At 44.2% G+C, this 15,566-nt stretch overlaps 2 protein-coding genes across 4 annotated transcripts in view; one reads left to right on the forward strand and one right to left on the reverse strand.

Moving 5' to 3' along the window:
• LIMK2 (LIM domain kinase 2) overlaps positions 1–15,566 on the forward strand; it is a 58,567-nt gene that overhangs the window by 14,619 nt on the left and 28,382 nt on the right. The gene's annotated exons all lie outside the window — the stretch shown is intronic.
• The window catches only part of PIK3IP1 (phosphoinositide-3-kinase interacting protein 1), a 60,917-nt gene that overhangs the window by 4,652 nt on the left and 40,699 nt on the right, over positions 1–15,566 (reverse strand). Inside the window, exons 6-7 of one of the 2 annotated variants that reach the window (XR_003902920.1) lie at positions 2,344–2,415; positions 430–528 (exon numbers count right to left, since the gene is read on the reverse strand). Coding sequence is in view for 1 of the 2 variants with exons in the window: in XM_029922976.1 (XP_029778836.1) it covers positions 2,382–2,415 (34 nt within the window). In the remaining variant the exon portion in view is untranslated. The remainder of the gene's footprint in view (positions 1–429; positions 529–2,343; positions 2,416–15,566) is intronic. The other variant, XM_029922976.1, reaches the window with a different exon arrangement.

Here is a 15,566-nt window from a genome sequence, read left to right on the forward strand (position 1 = left end):
TGATCCCTGGACACTTGGCTGACCAGCCGTCCTGCTTCCTCTCCTTAGCCTTCCCAACAGGCCTATTTGGACTCTACGTACCTCTGGCAGTCCTATGGGTTCTAGTGGGGTCATTCTCTCTGAAGCTTGGAACTGGCTTCCCTCTTCATGGGGGAGGCCAGGAAAGTAGCCATACTGCATGTCGTTTGTAACTGAGGTCAAAGTATGGAGCTGGCATGTTGTATAGTGACTTGGCATGTTGGCAAACCAAAGAGCCTTGACAAGCTTTCTGATGATTGGCCTTTCACCTTCATCAGAAGTGTTTAGCCCAGGAGGAGGGGTTGTGGGAAAGAGGGGAAAATGCCTCTATTAATTAGTCTTTATGGCCCTTATTTGGGACTCTCTGGCTTGACCCGGTTCCTAACAGTATTGTCAGAAGGAAAAACCCACCATCCTGAAGGCTCCTGGGAACTCTTGAAGGTCTTCTTTCTTGGGATCATGAACATACTCTGAGCTTTCTCTTTTGAGAAGTGATTTGTAATGCCTATGCTATGGGAAAAGAATAATACAGATAGAAAGCTGTTGTTACTTCATCAGGCAATAGACCATTTCCGCTAAATTTGTGACTCCAGGAAAGGCCGGTGAAGAAATTATGCGCATAGCTACCAGAGACTGTGGTGTAATGGGCTGGGTGATGACAAGGGTGTCTTCTGTGATGCTGAAAACCATGCTCATTTTCTCACCTACACCCCAATCTAAACAAGCATGATGCATCATGATTATAGTAAGAACTACCATTTTTTGAGTGTTTACTATGTACCAGACACTGTCCTAAGGACTTCACATTTATATCATCTAACTTAATTCTTATAACAAGCTAATAACTGTAGTACTGGTGATACCTATTTTGCAAATAGGGAAATAAAAGTTACTTGCTCACAGTCACAGAGCTAGTGACTAGTAGCATAGCTGAGATTTGAACCCAGGTGTTCTGACTCCTTGCTTAACAAGAGTCTCTTTGTATTCCTGAATATGGTCATGTTGTTTAACCTCCCTGAGGGCTCAGTTTCCTCTTCTGTAGCTTCAGAGTACAAACACTTACCCTGCTTGCCACACACAGGTGGTGTCAGATAACATTGAAGGGTATTGGTTCAAAAGCTTTATGAACTCTCAAATGTCAATAAAAGAGCTGTTAGGTTTCTCCTGTCTCTGGCTCCTGGCAGGGGAGTGTGTGGAACAACTCTGCCATCTGCTGTTGTAATGTTGATGTTGCTGCCACATTTACTGACCCAACTCTTTGATTCTAGTTGACTTATTTGTCTAGTTTATCTCTAAGGAAAGAGCCAGCTCATTAAGGCTGGCAGATAAACAGGGGACTGGGGCCTGCCTGACAGAAAACAAACAGCTGGGCCTTCCTCTGCCCCCACAAACAACTCCAGCATGAACACAGGGTGGAAGTCCTAGTATATAGCAGCAGTATGTTACCTTCAGCATGCCTTAATGCTGCTCTGTTCTTTGAGAAGAGAGAACTAAGATCCCAAAGAAGCCCCAAAGCTGCTCTCTGGGGCAGAGATGAAGAGGGGTAGAGTAGAGCCAGAAATGGAGGACAGATATTTATTAAGCATTGTATAGGGAGTTTCACTTAGATTATCTGATTCAGCCCTCACAATAATCCTACAACTGCATTTTACATGAAAACAGGAAGGTCCAAAAAGGTAGAGGAACTTGCTCAGGGTCACACAGAGCTAACATTTGAACTCAGTTTTTCCTGGCGCTGAAGAGGGTCCTCTCTCCATTTGGACTCCCCAGAAAGAATAGTAGCCTTAGAGTCAGAAGAGCTGGATTTGAGTCTTAGCTGAGAGGCTGGCTCTGTAACTGTGGTCAAGTTCCTTTGCCACTATGAGCTTCAATATCTCATCTATGAGATGTGGTGAAAGTAATCCACCTCATGAAGTAGTTGTGAAGATCAAGGAGGTAATGGATAAGAAAGCACTCTGAGGGGCACCCGGGTGGCTCATTTGGTTAAGCATCTGACTCTTGATTTCGGCTCAAGTCACGATCTCACAAAAGAAAGCACTCTGAAAACATGAGGATGGTATAATGTGAAGGGTTAGCTGCGAGCAGCACTTGGCAACTTTGTGCTGACTACACAACAGTTCACGTATACTTTTGAGCACCATTTGCTATATTAAAGGCACCAAATTAGATGCTGTTGGGGATACAGATTTAATATACTGGCCTGGTCTCCTAACTGGCTCCCTCAGATAGCTGAAGAACAGTAATAATGTGGAGCAGTCCTAATAGTGGGCTCTAATGTGACTTCCATTCTCATTCCCCTGAAACAGTGTTCTCTTAGTAACTTACCAGGGGCTAGCCACATTGGTCAGTCCACTGGCTGCTCTTCAGTCTTTATCTTGTATGACCTTCCAAGTTGCACTAGAGGTAGTAGAGAAAAGTGAATGAGATTTTGGAGTCAACCTGCTTGAGTTGCCATCCCAGTTTCTTTTGAGTCAGCTGACCTTGAGTTTCTTTCCAAGTTCTCCTCATCTATAAAAGGGGAAGTAAAATGCTTCCCACTTCAGAAGATTGTTGTGCAGCATTAAATTTGATCATGTATTCAAAGCCCTTAGCACAGTGCCTGGCCATAATTAGGACTTAATAGATGTTAGCATTTATTATTATGTTAGTATTTTTGTTACTGTTGAAACATTCTCTTCCCTTGACTTCCATGACATTTCATACTCTTCTGGTTTTACCCCACTTTTCTGGTCATTCCAATTTGCTTGTCCTCTATCCAGCTCTGAAACATTGCTGTTCCTCCAGGCACACTCTGTTTCTCCCTAGGCAATCTCACCCACACCCATGGTTTCTGCTGTCCTCCACACACTGATGACTCCAAAATTTGTATCTACAATCCAAACCTTTCCCTTGGGCTCTCACCCTGTCTATCCTACTGTGAACCTCTCCTGCCCATCTGAATGTCTTCCAGGCATCCCAGATCCAACTAGACTTTGAATCTTCCTCCCCAAACTAGCTTCTCTTCAGTGTAATCTGTCCCATTGAATGACATGACCATCCACCCCACTGCCTAAGCCAGAACCTGGAAGTGCTTCTTGATACCTCTTCTCTCTCATCCCCCATATCCACACCTGTCATTTTTATCTCCAGATCATATTTTGAATGAGTCCATTTCTTTCCATTTCTCCTACCACCACCCTGTTCCAGGCTACCATTGTCTCTCACCTGGGTGACTAAAGTAGCCTTCTGACTACATAGTCCCTCTCACCACCCAATTCATTCTGCACAGAGCGCCCAGAACAAGTGATCTTAAAAAAAATCTGACCACGTCAGTGTCATCTCTCCATCCTTATGTGCGTCCATGACTTTGCAGCACTTTTTGGATGAAAACCAGTCCTTAGTATGGCCTCCAGAGCCCCTCGTGGCCTGGTCTCTCTCTGCAGCTTCCTGCTTTCTCTACTTCAGTCTCACTGCTCCTCCTCAGGGTCCAAAATACACCCTACTGACAGCCTCTGGTTCTCACTGTTCTCTCTGCATAGAATGCCCCCTCACTCTCTTTTGGCCTAATTAACACTTGCTCATCCTTCAGATCTTTACCTGGATGTCTCGAAGAAATAGTTATAGAATCGGTCATGAACCCCTGTTTTATGCTTTCATAGACTTTCCCTTTGAAGCTTTTTTTTTGTGGTTTTAATTTTATGTTTATTCATTTGATCATCTCCTTAATGACATTCTGAGACCTCTAATAAGTATAACCTGGTCATGGGCCATGGGACATTTTGCCCTTCATTGTGTCACCACTGAGCACATCGTTGGCATGTGAGGGATATTTGTTGAATGAGTTGCCAGGGGTGGCCAAGAGGCATGATGTAAGTGAGGCCTTTCCCTGCCCTTCCTCTTCCCCACATCCTTCCCTAAGCAGCCACTGTGTTTGCAGTTACTGTAAGTGGCAGAGAGGAATTGGTCCTAGACACTGGGTTGTTTTGGAAAATTGCCTGCAATGTTGAAGTGAAAAGTTAAAGCTTTGTCTTCTGCCCCCAGAGGAGCCAGAGACGATGACCCAGGAATCTTGTTCAGCAGCAGGTCTTGACCCATGCTTCTTTGTAGGTACCACCCAGACAGGAACAAATCATGAAGAGAAATGCAGTAGAGGGAAAAAATGATCCAGCTACTCTAGACCAAACTAATTATGAATTGAAATCTGACAAATTTCAGTTCTAATTGTAGGTTTTTTTATTTGTTTTTTAAATTTTAGAAATCTTTGAAAGATGACAGCTAAAGATGTACATTAAGTATTGAGTGGAAAAAATGGAATATTTACATAATATTTTTTGCTTATGGGTGATTTGGGGCAGGGAGGGGGTAAATAGGTTGGTGATTCCCCAAGAAGTTGGAAATGAAGTTTGTCTTGTGGGGGGCTAAACTAGTCAGATCTGCATGTAATAGGAGCAGTTTCATGTGGTAGTTAAGAGCACAAACTAGAACCAGCTTGCGTGGGTTCAAATCCTGATTCTGTCATTTATTAGTCGTATACATTGGGCAAGTTACTTACCTTTTTTGTACTTCATTTCCTCATCTACAAAATGAAGATACTAACCTTCTGCCTGGTTCCTAATGTTATTATGAGGGGTAAATGAATGAAGTCCTGTGTGGTATTGGGTAAGAACAGGGCTTCCCATGGAGTGAACACTCATGAGTGTTAGCCATTTGTTATTAACTGCTAGGGAGCCAAATGTCTCCCAGAGCTGAATAATATGTGAATTGGTGATTGTTACATATCTGAAGAAGTAATGATTTTTTTTAATTAAAAATTATTTTACTTGGGGTGCCTCAGTGGCTCAGTCAGTTAAACTTAAGCGTCCAGCTTCAGCTTAGGTCATGATCCTATGGTTCGTGAGTTCAAGCCCTGTGATGGGCTCTGTGCTGACAACTCAGCCTAGAGCCTGCTTTGGATTCTGTGTCTCTTTCTCTCTCTGCTCCTCCCCCACTCACACTCTGTCTCTCTCTCTCTCTCTCTCTTTCTCTCTCTCTCTCTCTCTCTCTCTCTCTCAAATTAACACTTAAAAAATTTTTTAGGGGTGCCTGGGTGGCTCAGTCGGTTAACCATCTGACTCCGGCTCAGGTCATGATCTCACGGTTCGTGGGTTCAAGCCCCGCATCAGGCTCTGTGCTGACCGCTAGCTCAGAGCCTGGATCCTGTCTTCAGATCCTGTGACTCCTTCTCTCTCTCTGACCCTTCCCTGCTCATGTTGTCTCTCTCTCTCTCTCTCTCTCTCTCTCTCTCTCTCTCTCTCTCAAAAATAAATAAAAACATTTAAAAAAATTAAAAAAATTTTTTTTTACTAAACTGGGGCAGCCACTCTGGAAAACAGTATGGAGGTTCCTCAAAAAGTTAAAAACAGAACTACCCTATGACCCAGAAATTACACTACTAGGTATTTTCCCTGAGTATATAAATGTACTGATTTGAAGGGGCACATGTGCCCTGATGTTTATAGCAGCATTATCAATAGTAGCCAAATTATAGAAAGAACCCAAATGTCATTGACTGATAAATGGATAAAGAAGATGTGTTATATACACAATGGACTCTTACTCGGCTATCATAAAGAATGAAATCTTGCCATTTGCAACAATATGGATGGAGCTAGAGTATATTATGCTAAGTGAAATAAGTAGGTTAGAGGAAGACAAATACTATAATTTCACTCATATGTGAAATTTAAGAAACAAAACAGATTAATATAGGGGAAAGAAGAGAAAAACAGAGAGAGGAAGGCAAACTATAAGAGACTCTTAACTATAGAGAACAAACTGAGTGTTGCTGGAGGAGAGGTAGGTGGGTAGATGGGCTAAATGGGTGATGGACATTAATGAAGGCATTTGTTGTAGCACTGGGTGTTGTATGTAAGGGATGAATCACTAAATTCTACTCCTGAAACATACACTATATGCTAACTAACTAGAATTTAAATTAAAACTTGAGGGGCACCTGGGTGTCTCAGTTGGTTAAGCATCCAACTTTGGCTCAAGCCATGATCTCGCAGTTCATGAGTTTGAACGCCACATCTGGCTCTGTGCTGATGGTGCGGAACCTGCTTCAGATCCTCTGTTCCCCACCTAACCCCACACCCCTTCCCCACTCACTTGCTCTCTCTCTCTCTCTCTCTCTCAGAAATAAGAAACATTAATAAATACTTAAAAATAGGGTTTTTAAAAATTTTTTAATGTTTTATTTATTTTTGAGAGAGAGATAATGTGAGCAGGGGAGGATCAGAGAGAGAGGGAGACCCAGAATCTGAAGACAGGCTCCAGGCTCTGAGCTGTCAGCACAGAGCCCAATGCAGGGCTTGAACCCATTAACTATGAGATCATGACCTGAGCCAAAGCCCAACGCTCAACCAACTGAGCAACCCGGGTGCCCCGAAAAAAATACTTTAAAAGCCAGAAGGGGGCGCCTGGGTGGCTCAGTCAGTTGGGTGGCTGACTTCGGCTCAAGTCATAATCTCACAGTTCCTGGGTTTGAGCCCCGTGTCAGGCTCTGTGCTGACAGCTCGGAGCCTGGAGTCTGCTTCAGATTCTGTGTCTACCTCTCTCTCTGACCCTCCCCAACTCACATTTTGTGTCTCTCTTTCTCAAAAATAAATAAACATTAAAAAAATTTTTTTAATAAATAAAAGCCAGAAGAAGAATAATGAGTGACCAGCAGTGAAACAGAAAGTGGAAAATCAGTGAGGCAAAACTATTAATATATCCAGATAAAAATATTGAATCTGGATTTGGTCACCAGGGCTGGTTTGGCTGGCCTGCTAGTGCCTGAATGAAATTTTTCTCCATGGCTGCTCATCTCCCTTTAAGTCCATACTCACAGAACAACCTTTGATGCCTAATTCAGCTTTTTGGACTTCTTGATAACAGGCAGGGTCTGGAGGTAGTACTTTTATGGGGGATGTGGGTGTTCTAATTTCAAGTGTCAATTCGTAAGTGGATTGTGAGGTTCATAAATGGTTAGAGGCATCCTAGAATGTCTGTACCTCTCCAGGTGCTATGAAGCCCTGTTTTGGGACCTCAGAGGCCAAAAACAAGGCTTCATTGAGTTAGAATCATTCAGTCAGTAATGGTCGCCTTGGAAAAGTCTCTGGATGATCAACCAGTCAACCTTTCTCTGACTACAGCCCCTGCCTCATGTCTCTCTTCAGTATTGACCTTCTGTGTGTGGAATTTTTTGCCTACCTAATAACTCCTTCCTTTTACAGAGGAAGAAATTGAAGCCCAGAAAGTTTTAGTGGCTTGCCTCAGATCACACAGCAAGTTTGTTTTTAGCCAGGTCAAATTTTCAGTTCTTCTCTTTTCAGACCAGGGCCCTTTTCCTGGCATTACCTACAGATTTGTTTTCCCCATTGCGGCCAGAAGAAAATCTATGTAAATAAAGCATTGGACACAAAAGGTTGGACATTCAGTTGTATCACAGAGCAACAGTAGATGATTATTTACAAGACGTTACAACTTCACTCTTATGTGCTTACAGCCCATACAGGAAAACCTGTTGTTAAAATGACCAGCTCAGTAGAGATGCTGCCTGAGGATGAAACCATAGTCTGCTGCTAGTGAACACTTAGCCAGCAGATTTCATGTGTACATTTCTGTAGCCAGCTGAGATATAAATGCCCATTCAAGGAGACTAATTGGCAACTAAAAATCATCACTCTCTTTGGTGTTTTACGTTTTATGTTCTATTAATTGGGAACTCTGCTTGCTTAAATACCTTTGATAACTCTCCACTGCGTGTGGATGACTCTTTCCCCTGGCAGACCTGGCTCTTGGTGATCTGCCCTTGCCCTCTCCTTCACATGTGCCCAGCACTGCAGCTTACGGACCATACTCTTATCCCTTGGTGCACTTGCATGTATTATTTCTTCAGGCTGGAGTGCCTCCTGTCTGCCTGGTAATCAGCCTTTAGATTCAACTAATACATCTCATCCTCTATGGAGGAGCCTAGCCAAATCCACCCTGAACCTTCCCCACCAAACATAGGAGACTTTTTCCCCTCTTTGTTATTCTCATACCTTAGTGATACTCCTGTTGGTATTTGTTTACAAATCTAACATCACTCTTAGAGTATGAAATTCTCCAAGTCTGTTCATCTTTGTATCCCAGAACTTAGCAGAGTGCCCAGAATGCAGTGGGTGCTCCATGTTTGTTAGGCAAATGATGTTTTTGTCAAATGACTGCCTTTTTCTTTGGATATGTGGATGAAGCCCTTTCAGTATGCATCATCACCATCTCTTTGCTCTGCAGTATTCTTTCAGGCAAGAGTTTTCTTCTAAAATGGGAACATCAAGTAAGACCTCTGCCTATAAATGTCATTCCAAAGCTGAAATCCATCAATGCTCAAAGTATGGCATGCCTTCTGCACTGTGGCAGCCCACTGTGCTAATTTGCTTTGTATTTTTCCTCTAAGAGCTGGAATCCCCCCTTCCCTAGGGCAATATTAGGAGGGGTGCTAGCAAATTCTCTTTCTCCACATTTGTCACCATTACCAGGAAAAACTTCCCAAGTACCTCAAGCGAGATTTGAGGGTAGTTTTCTTCTGTTGGTCATCTTCTGACCATACCTTCTGAGGCTGTTCTGTAGTGACCCTGCTTAGATCCGGGGGTGCTCCAGTGTGCTCCCATCTGACTCCCATCTGTTACTGACTCTGACAGTAACATCAGCTGTTTCTGAAATTGGCTAGTGTGAGCCCTTGTGTTTTGTTTCAGTTGCAAAGGTGGCCTTTTCATGCAATGACCTGTGTTCTGGAGTTATCTTTTCCCACCATACCCTGAGTACCACTATAGTATCACTGAAGAAAAAAGAGAGGCAGCCACTGTGGGGTTACAAATGAGTAAGAATAGCACTAGGAAAGTGAAAGTCCCCAGTGAGCCAAGGCTTTACAAAATGTCAACCTCCAAACATTTATATTTTAAACCCAATCCAGGGGCGCCTGGGTGGCTCAGTCGGTTAAGCGTCCAGCTCCAGCTCAGGTCATGATCTCACGGTTCCTGAGTTCAAGCCCTGATTTGGGCTCTGTGCTGATAGCTAGCTCAGACCCTGGAGGCTGCTTCAGATTCTGTATCTCCCTCTCTCTCTCTGACCCTCCCCTGCTCACTCTGTCTCTCTCTGTCTTTCAAAAATAAATTAAAAACATTAATTAAAAATTTTAATAAAAAAAATAAATAAACCCAATCCAGAATAAGAAGGTGAACAACCTATCTTTAAGTCTTTTTCTCATTTGTAGTCAGGGGATAATAGTGATCTATTCTGCTTGCCTCTCAAGGTTAGTGTGAGAGAAGGATGAAATCAAGTGGAAAAGCCTATAGGAAAGAGTAAAGTAGTGGATTCAGTCTTCAGTGTGCATCAGAAACACTGGGGCTTGTTTAAAATGCAGATTCTTGTATGTGGTCTCAGCCATTCCTTTTATGTAGGCTTGGGGTAAGGTCCAGGAGTCTTTCATTTTCAACAGGCTGCCCCCGGGAGTCTTAGGCTGCTGTTCCACATTTTTAACCATGTTTTCAGAAATACCACTCTAAATCAAATAGCAAGTGTAAAATAGTTATTTGAGGCAACTTTACTGTCTCAGACCTGGAATCCAAAGACTTGGGTTAAATCCCACCTCTGCCAATTCCTAGACCTGTGACCTTGAATAACAGCTTTCTCTGTGAACCTTAGTTCCTCATATGTGAAAAGGAGATAGCAACCTCAACCTCACAAAGTTTTGAAAATTAAATGAAAGCATATGTAAGCAAGCCCACCTCAGTGCCTAACTCCTGGAACTTAGTGTTTTGCAGAGTGGGAGCTAACTGTCCACAACTTCTGGAATGTGGTGTCATGTTAACAAACACCCAGCAAAAGATAATCTTTGGCATCCGTCTTAAGTATCATGGAAATCTGGATAGAACCTTAGAAACTTAGTCCAATCCTTTGATTTACAGCTCATGAACTTGAAACGAGGGAGAATGGGAAGCCCAGGATGCATGAGGGTACCCAATCACATGAAATGTGTTTAGTTTTTAGACTGGAAAATTCTTTCCCAGTATATTAAAAAGAGAAAAAAATGAAAAATCTTTTTGGCATAGTAACAGAATCACTATTAGTAACTTTTGGGAAGCTTTGGAGAATGGGGGCAGTACCCCCAAGTATAATGACTAGTTGAGCCACATACCTGCCATATACCAGCCTATTAGTGAAATAAAGATGGAAATGGCCAACTGGCTCAGTTTTCAAAAATTAGGAAATACTGATTTTGGAAAAAGTGAACTCATAATCCTTTTAACTTGACTTCTTCACCAAATTCTGATGGAATTCTATGGAAATTTGTAGATGTTGGAATAGGTGGACAGTGAGCACTTAGAAAAGGAGCAGATCACTAGGATTCAGCAGTAGTGAATTAGCCATGACTAATTAGACTTGAATTCGTATTTTCATTGTGTTGCTAGTCATGAGACCGTCTCTTGATTTCCCTAAGGCATATGATAAGCTCTTTCATGATATCCTAACAGTAAGAATGTGGGCAGGAAATCTAGAAAAATCAGATGCAGGATTCAACACACCCAGCAGTTTGGGGCCCTCTGTTGGAGAGGTGGTATTCCTGAACACCTTGCCACAGCTCATGTTGAGGAAAAGGCATGAGTTTTGAGCTCAGCAAGGCAGCTTTTAATCTCAGTCTTTCCAGCAGTTAACCTTGGATGAATCACCTAATACCTCTGGGTTTCTCTTGCCTGGTCTGTGCTATAGGTATTCCTCGTGAGGTTGTTGCAGGGACTAAACTGGATGATGAGTTTAAAAGCCCTCTGTAAACTGAAAATGCTTTATAAACATTAGTTACCATTGCCATTCTGGTACTGTGGTTGCTCATAATGGGGGTCCTGAGTTACATGTTTATTTAGTGGACATCTGTATATGAAGGGTGAGCCTGGTATGGACCTCATGTCGTTGGATCTGGCATTAGATATGGAAGGGCTCTGAGCCCTTCCTGTGTGTGTACTTAGGTAACTCTTCCCAAAGGAGACTGAGTGCTCTTTTGGAGTTGGATCTGGAAAAAGGAGGAGGCAGCCACCATCCTGAAAATGTAGGAGGCTGCAGAAGGAGCTAAGAGAGCAAAGGTTTGGGGAAGCCTGTGTGGCCAGGTCAGGAAGTGGAGTGGGGCAGGAGGTGGCCAAAGCCATGACCCTGGTAGGGAAGCTGAAGAAACAGCTCCAGGAGTTCTGTGTGCAGTGTACTCATACAGGCTGTGCCTTTGGTCAAGAGCACTAGGAAAAAAGTGTGACGAGGCGTTTGCTCTAAATCTTGGGACTTCTTTGACTATCCATTTATTGCTTTAAAAAGCAACAATTAAGTGTAAGAAAAAAATGCAAACGTTATCAAAATGGTAGAAAATTAATGCTGTTTTTATCCCTGCTTTGAGAGATCTCACTACTTGAAAGGAGAAACTGATAACCAAGTGGCAGAGTTTTCCATATGGTCTCTAAGGATTATGCACATAGAGTTTTTAAACAATGGAATTATTATGTATACTTTCTCTGATGGTAGGATTTTTTAAGGTAACACCTTACCCGGGACAATTCTGTTTCAGTACTGAGGGTCTACCTAATTATTTTTAACAGCTGTGTAATATTTTATTGTATGCCTGCATAATTATATTTATCCCACACCTATTCGTGGACACATGACTGTTCCTAATCTTTTAGTATTAAACTGTGCTGGGTACATGTCTTAGCAGATTCGTACAAATGTTTCTCTGGGCAAAATTTCTATCAGTGGAATTTCTAAGACTCCTGTTTTAAAAGGATGATGGCTGCTGTAGTGTTTCAACACTGCAGAGAAGAGAAGCAGAGGCTGGAAGAATAGTCACTAGTTGGGGGTGGAAATGCTCACCTTTCAAGGTCCAGAAGTGGTAGGTAGAGTCCCAGGTGCTCCCTTTCTCCATTGGAGTCCTCCTGGCCACTAGAGGGCCCCACACAAACACATGTGGTTTCTTGGGTTTCAGATTACCTGACCAGAGCTGCCTTCTGAGGAGAGGTGGAGGTGATGCATTCACCACTCCTCACCAGAGTGCTTGTTTGCGGTTGCCAGCTTTGAAGGCTGTTGCCTCCAGCTTCTCACAGACGCCTTGAAGCCTTTTGTCTCAGCTGGTACTGAAGAATCCGTTTGCTTGGCTTCTGGTCAGGTTGCAAAATGTTCAGGAGATTAGTACCTCTCCTGCCATCTTATCCTGTCCATAACTGTTTGTCCAAGGATCCTTGCAGTTGTCTGTGGCAGCTATAACTGCTGAATCCTCTGCCAACTTCTCTAGGGACCTAGAAGAGCAGTGTTCCATGCAAGGCAGGGCAAGAGGGGGAAGTATAGTTTCGAATATAACCTTTCACCTCCTAGTTCTAGGTAGTTTAGGCCCTTTGAAGTAGGCCTTGAGGAACCAAACACTTGGGTCTGAGCAGCCAGCAGCTTATCACATCTGATGATCAGTCCTTCAGTGGTTCCTCCTGAAGGCTGGATTTATGGAGGTCATATGGATTCTACCTAGGAGGGGCTTCCGCTTCAGCTCCCAACATGGGGAGAAGGCTGCCTCTCTTTGAGGGGGAGGCAGTTTTCATGGCATTGAGAAGCCCTCACACTAGTTCCCCACACACCCACCCACCCACTGAGTCCTTTGTAAGCAAAGTGGGGGGAATAGAGAGCGCTTGCAGCCTCCTGCTCACATTCCTAGACACCGACTCACTGCACCCGCCGCCGCTGGAACAGCAGAGCTGTGTGAAATGTCAAGAGGAGTTATGCTCTTGGGCTCCCTGGCCCCCGTCTCTTTGTGGCTTGCAGTTTCTTCCATCTGCACTCTGTTCATCAGATGGAAATCAGAGGGTACAATTAGAAGATAATTTGCTAGTTCCAGACTTAATTTGGGGCCCCCTTCTTGCCTGATCGAATTACAAGGGAACATAATAGATTTTGGTGAGAAATAGTTGGCTCTGTCACTGGGAGAAAGAGAGCTCCCAGCTCTCCAGCTGGACAGGCCTTTGGGTATCTTGTGTGTTGTTTCCCCTTTCCACTGTGCTCCACCTCCTCTGTGGCTCCTGTGTGGCCCCCAGGTTGGGATCCTGTTCACCTCCAGGCTAGCTCAAGAGGTTTAAATGCCACTAGAGACCAAGGAAAACAAGAAGCCCTCATAGGGCTGATAAATGTTGAAGCTGGAAGCTATTTAGAGACCTACCCAAGGCCCAGACAGAGGCAACTACTTACTGAAGGCCACATAGCTAGCCCAAAGTGGTAGTAACAATAGTCTTAATGATATTAGCAGCTAACATTTATCAACTCTTAATGTGTTCCAGACCTTGTGCCAAGGGCTTACGCGCAGAGCATTGTCGCATTCAAACCCAGACAGTCTGGCTCTGGGCCCAGACTGGGCGCTAGCATAGCAATGGCGGAGCTCAGTATAGAAAGCCTGGGTTCGAATCTTGGCTTCACCTCATGCTTACACAGCTGGGTAACCTCACACAAGCAATTGATACTCTTTGTACTTCAATTCCTATCTCTATAAAAAGGGTGAAATCATAGTGCTACTGACTATTATGGGTTAAAATTCATTCATATGTGTGAGTGCTGTGAGCAGTGCTTGGTGCAGGGTGAATGCCTGGCCAGTGCTTGTTCCCTGCTGGCTGCTTCTGGGGCTGGAGTGTGGTATCTGCATGGCAGTAGATAAATGTGGCTGAGTTTTGCACACATGCCAAAAGCTGGTCTTCACTATTAGAGGCAGTAAACAGAGTGGTTGAGTGTCTTCGCTGCAGAGTAGAGGTTGGCAAACTATAGCCCGTTGCCTATTTTTGTATGGCCTCTGATTTTTGCAGTTTTTATTGGGGGTGGGGAAGCAAAAAAGTGTTTCATGGCACATGAAAATTACATGAAATTCAAATTTCGCTGTCCATAAATAGAGGTTTATTGGAAAACAGCCACGTCCGTTTATATTTTATGTACAGGCATTTTCACACTGAAATGACAGAGTCTATATTTGTGTAGGCCTGCAAAGCCTAAAATATTTATTCTCTGGCCCTTTATGGAAAAGGTGTCCTGACCTCTGACCTACATAGCCACACTTACTGGGTTTGAAACCCAGCTATACCACTTATAGCTGTTTGTCTTCAGGCTAGTGATATAATGCTTCAGAACCTCAGTTTCCTCATCCAGTAAATGGAGTGGTAACATCTACCCCCATATATTGGCAATTTAAGTATGATAGATGACAGATGCAGAGCACTTAATATAGAGTCAGGAACATACTAAGTGTTTAATAAATGGTAGCTTATTACAGGGTGCAAACGCAATCTCTCTTATCACACCATGTGTCCAATCAGTAGAAGAATGGGAAAAGGTTCCTTGTAACCTTTGCCACAGACTTTCCTGTCACGGTGATAGGGTGACTTCAGTGGAGAGGAATGTGTGCCTTGTGGGAGAGTGCTGCTGTCACTCCCTCAAGTCCAGCAGTGGGGTCTGGATGTGTCCCAATCTAGTAACCTTGCTTTTCCCCTCACAGTTCTGCAGGCAGGGGAACAAGAGGCTTTCCCAATGGTGGCCTCTGTTTTGGTCATCTCCTCATGTGATGCTCTTCAGCCAGGCCACCACTCCAGATACAAAGGCCCATCATCCGCACAGGCACACTCAGCCTTGTCCTCTTTCATGCCTCATTTTTCTGTTTGAGAAACTTCATTACCATGGACACAGTGGAAGAAGTGCCACTGCCCACCGAGGCCAATGGATGGCATTCTGGCAATGAAAGAGAGGTGACAGGTGATCTGGGCTCTAGTCCCTGTGCTGTCTCCTACTTGCAGAAGGGCTTTGAGAGATATTTCCCCTTGAAGAATCAGAATAAGCTCCGGCCTCAGAGCTCTGGCTCTGGAGCTCTCACATGGGCCTACATTTAAATCCCAGCTCTGCCACTGAGTAGTATTTTGGCCTGGGTTGGTCAACTAATCTCTCAACTTTGATTTCCTTGTTTATAGAGATAATTCCCATCTTGGAGAAGTGAGAGAGTGCTTGCATAGTACTTGCTACATGGAGAAATGTCAGGTGTCAGTTAATACTCCAGGCTGTCCTGAAGCGAAATGGCAGCCCCATTGGCTAGCCCTGGGGGCTGCCCCCAGGGTAGGCAGAGGGAAAGGATGAATGAGGACCCTGGCACCAGGACCCAGTAGATGCTAACCCAGAGCAGAAAACCTATAGGGCAGTTCTCCAGACCTGGGTCTCCAGATCAGTCTCTCCAACCCCGAGAACTGCCACTCCCTGCCGCCCCCCCCCCCCCCCCCCCCCCCCCCCCCCCCCCCCCCCCCCCCGCTTTTTGGAAAGAGGCGTGCCTTGGGCCTGGACTTGGTATCCTTTGCTTTCCTTCACCTCCGAGCAGTTTCTATCCTTTGGGCAGCTCCTCAGGCTAGGAACACTTTGGGGCAGATGGGCTGGCCCTCTTTTGCCCTACCCTTCCCGGAGCTCAGGGATGGACGCTCAGTCAGTCCTGGTTATTGTCTATGGCGCTAGCCTGCTGCCTCCCTCCA

Source organism: Suricata suricatta, chromosome 14, assembly GCF_006229205.1.
Source record: "Suricata suricatta isolate VVHF042 chromosome 14, meerkat_22Aug2017_6uvM2_HiC, whole genome shotgun sequence".
Lineage (NCBI taxonomy): Eukaryota > Metazoa > Chordata > Mammalia > Carnivora > Herpestidae > Suricata > Suricata suricatta.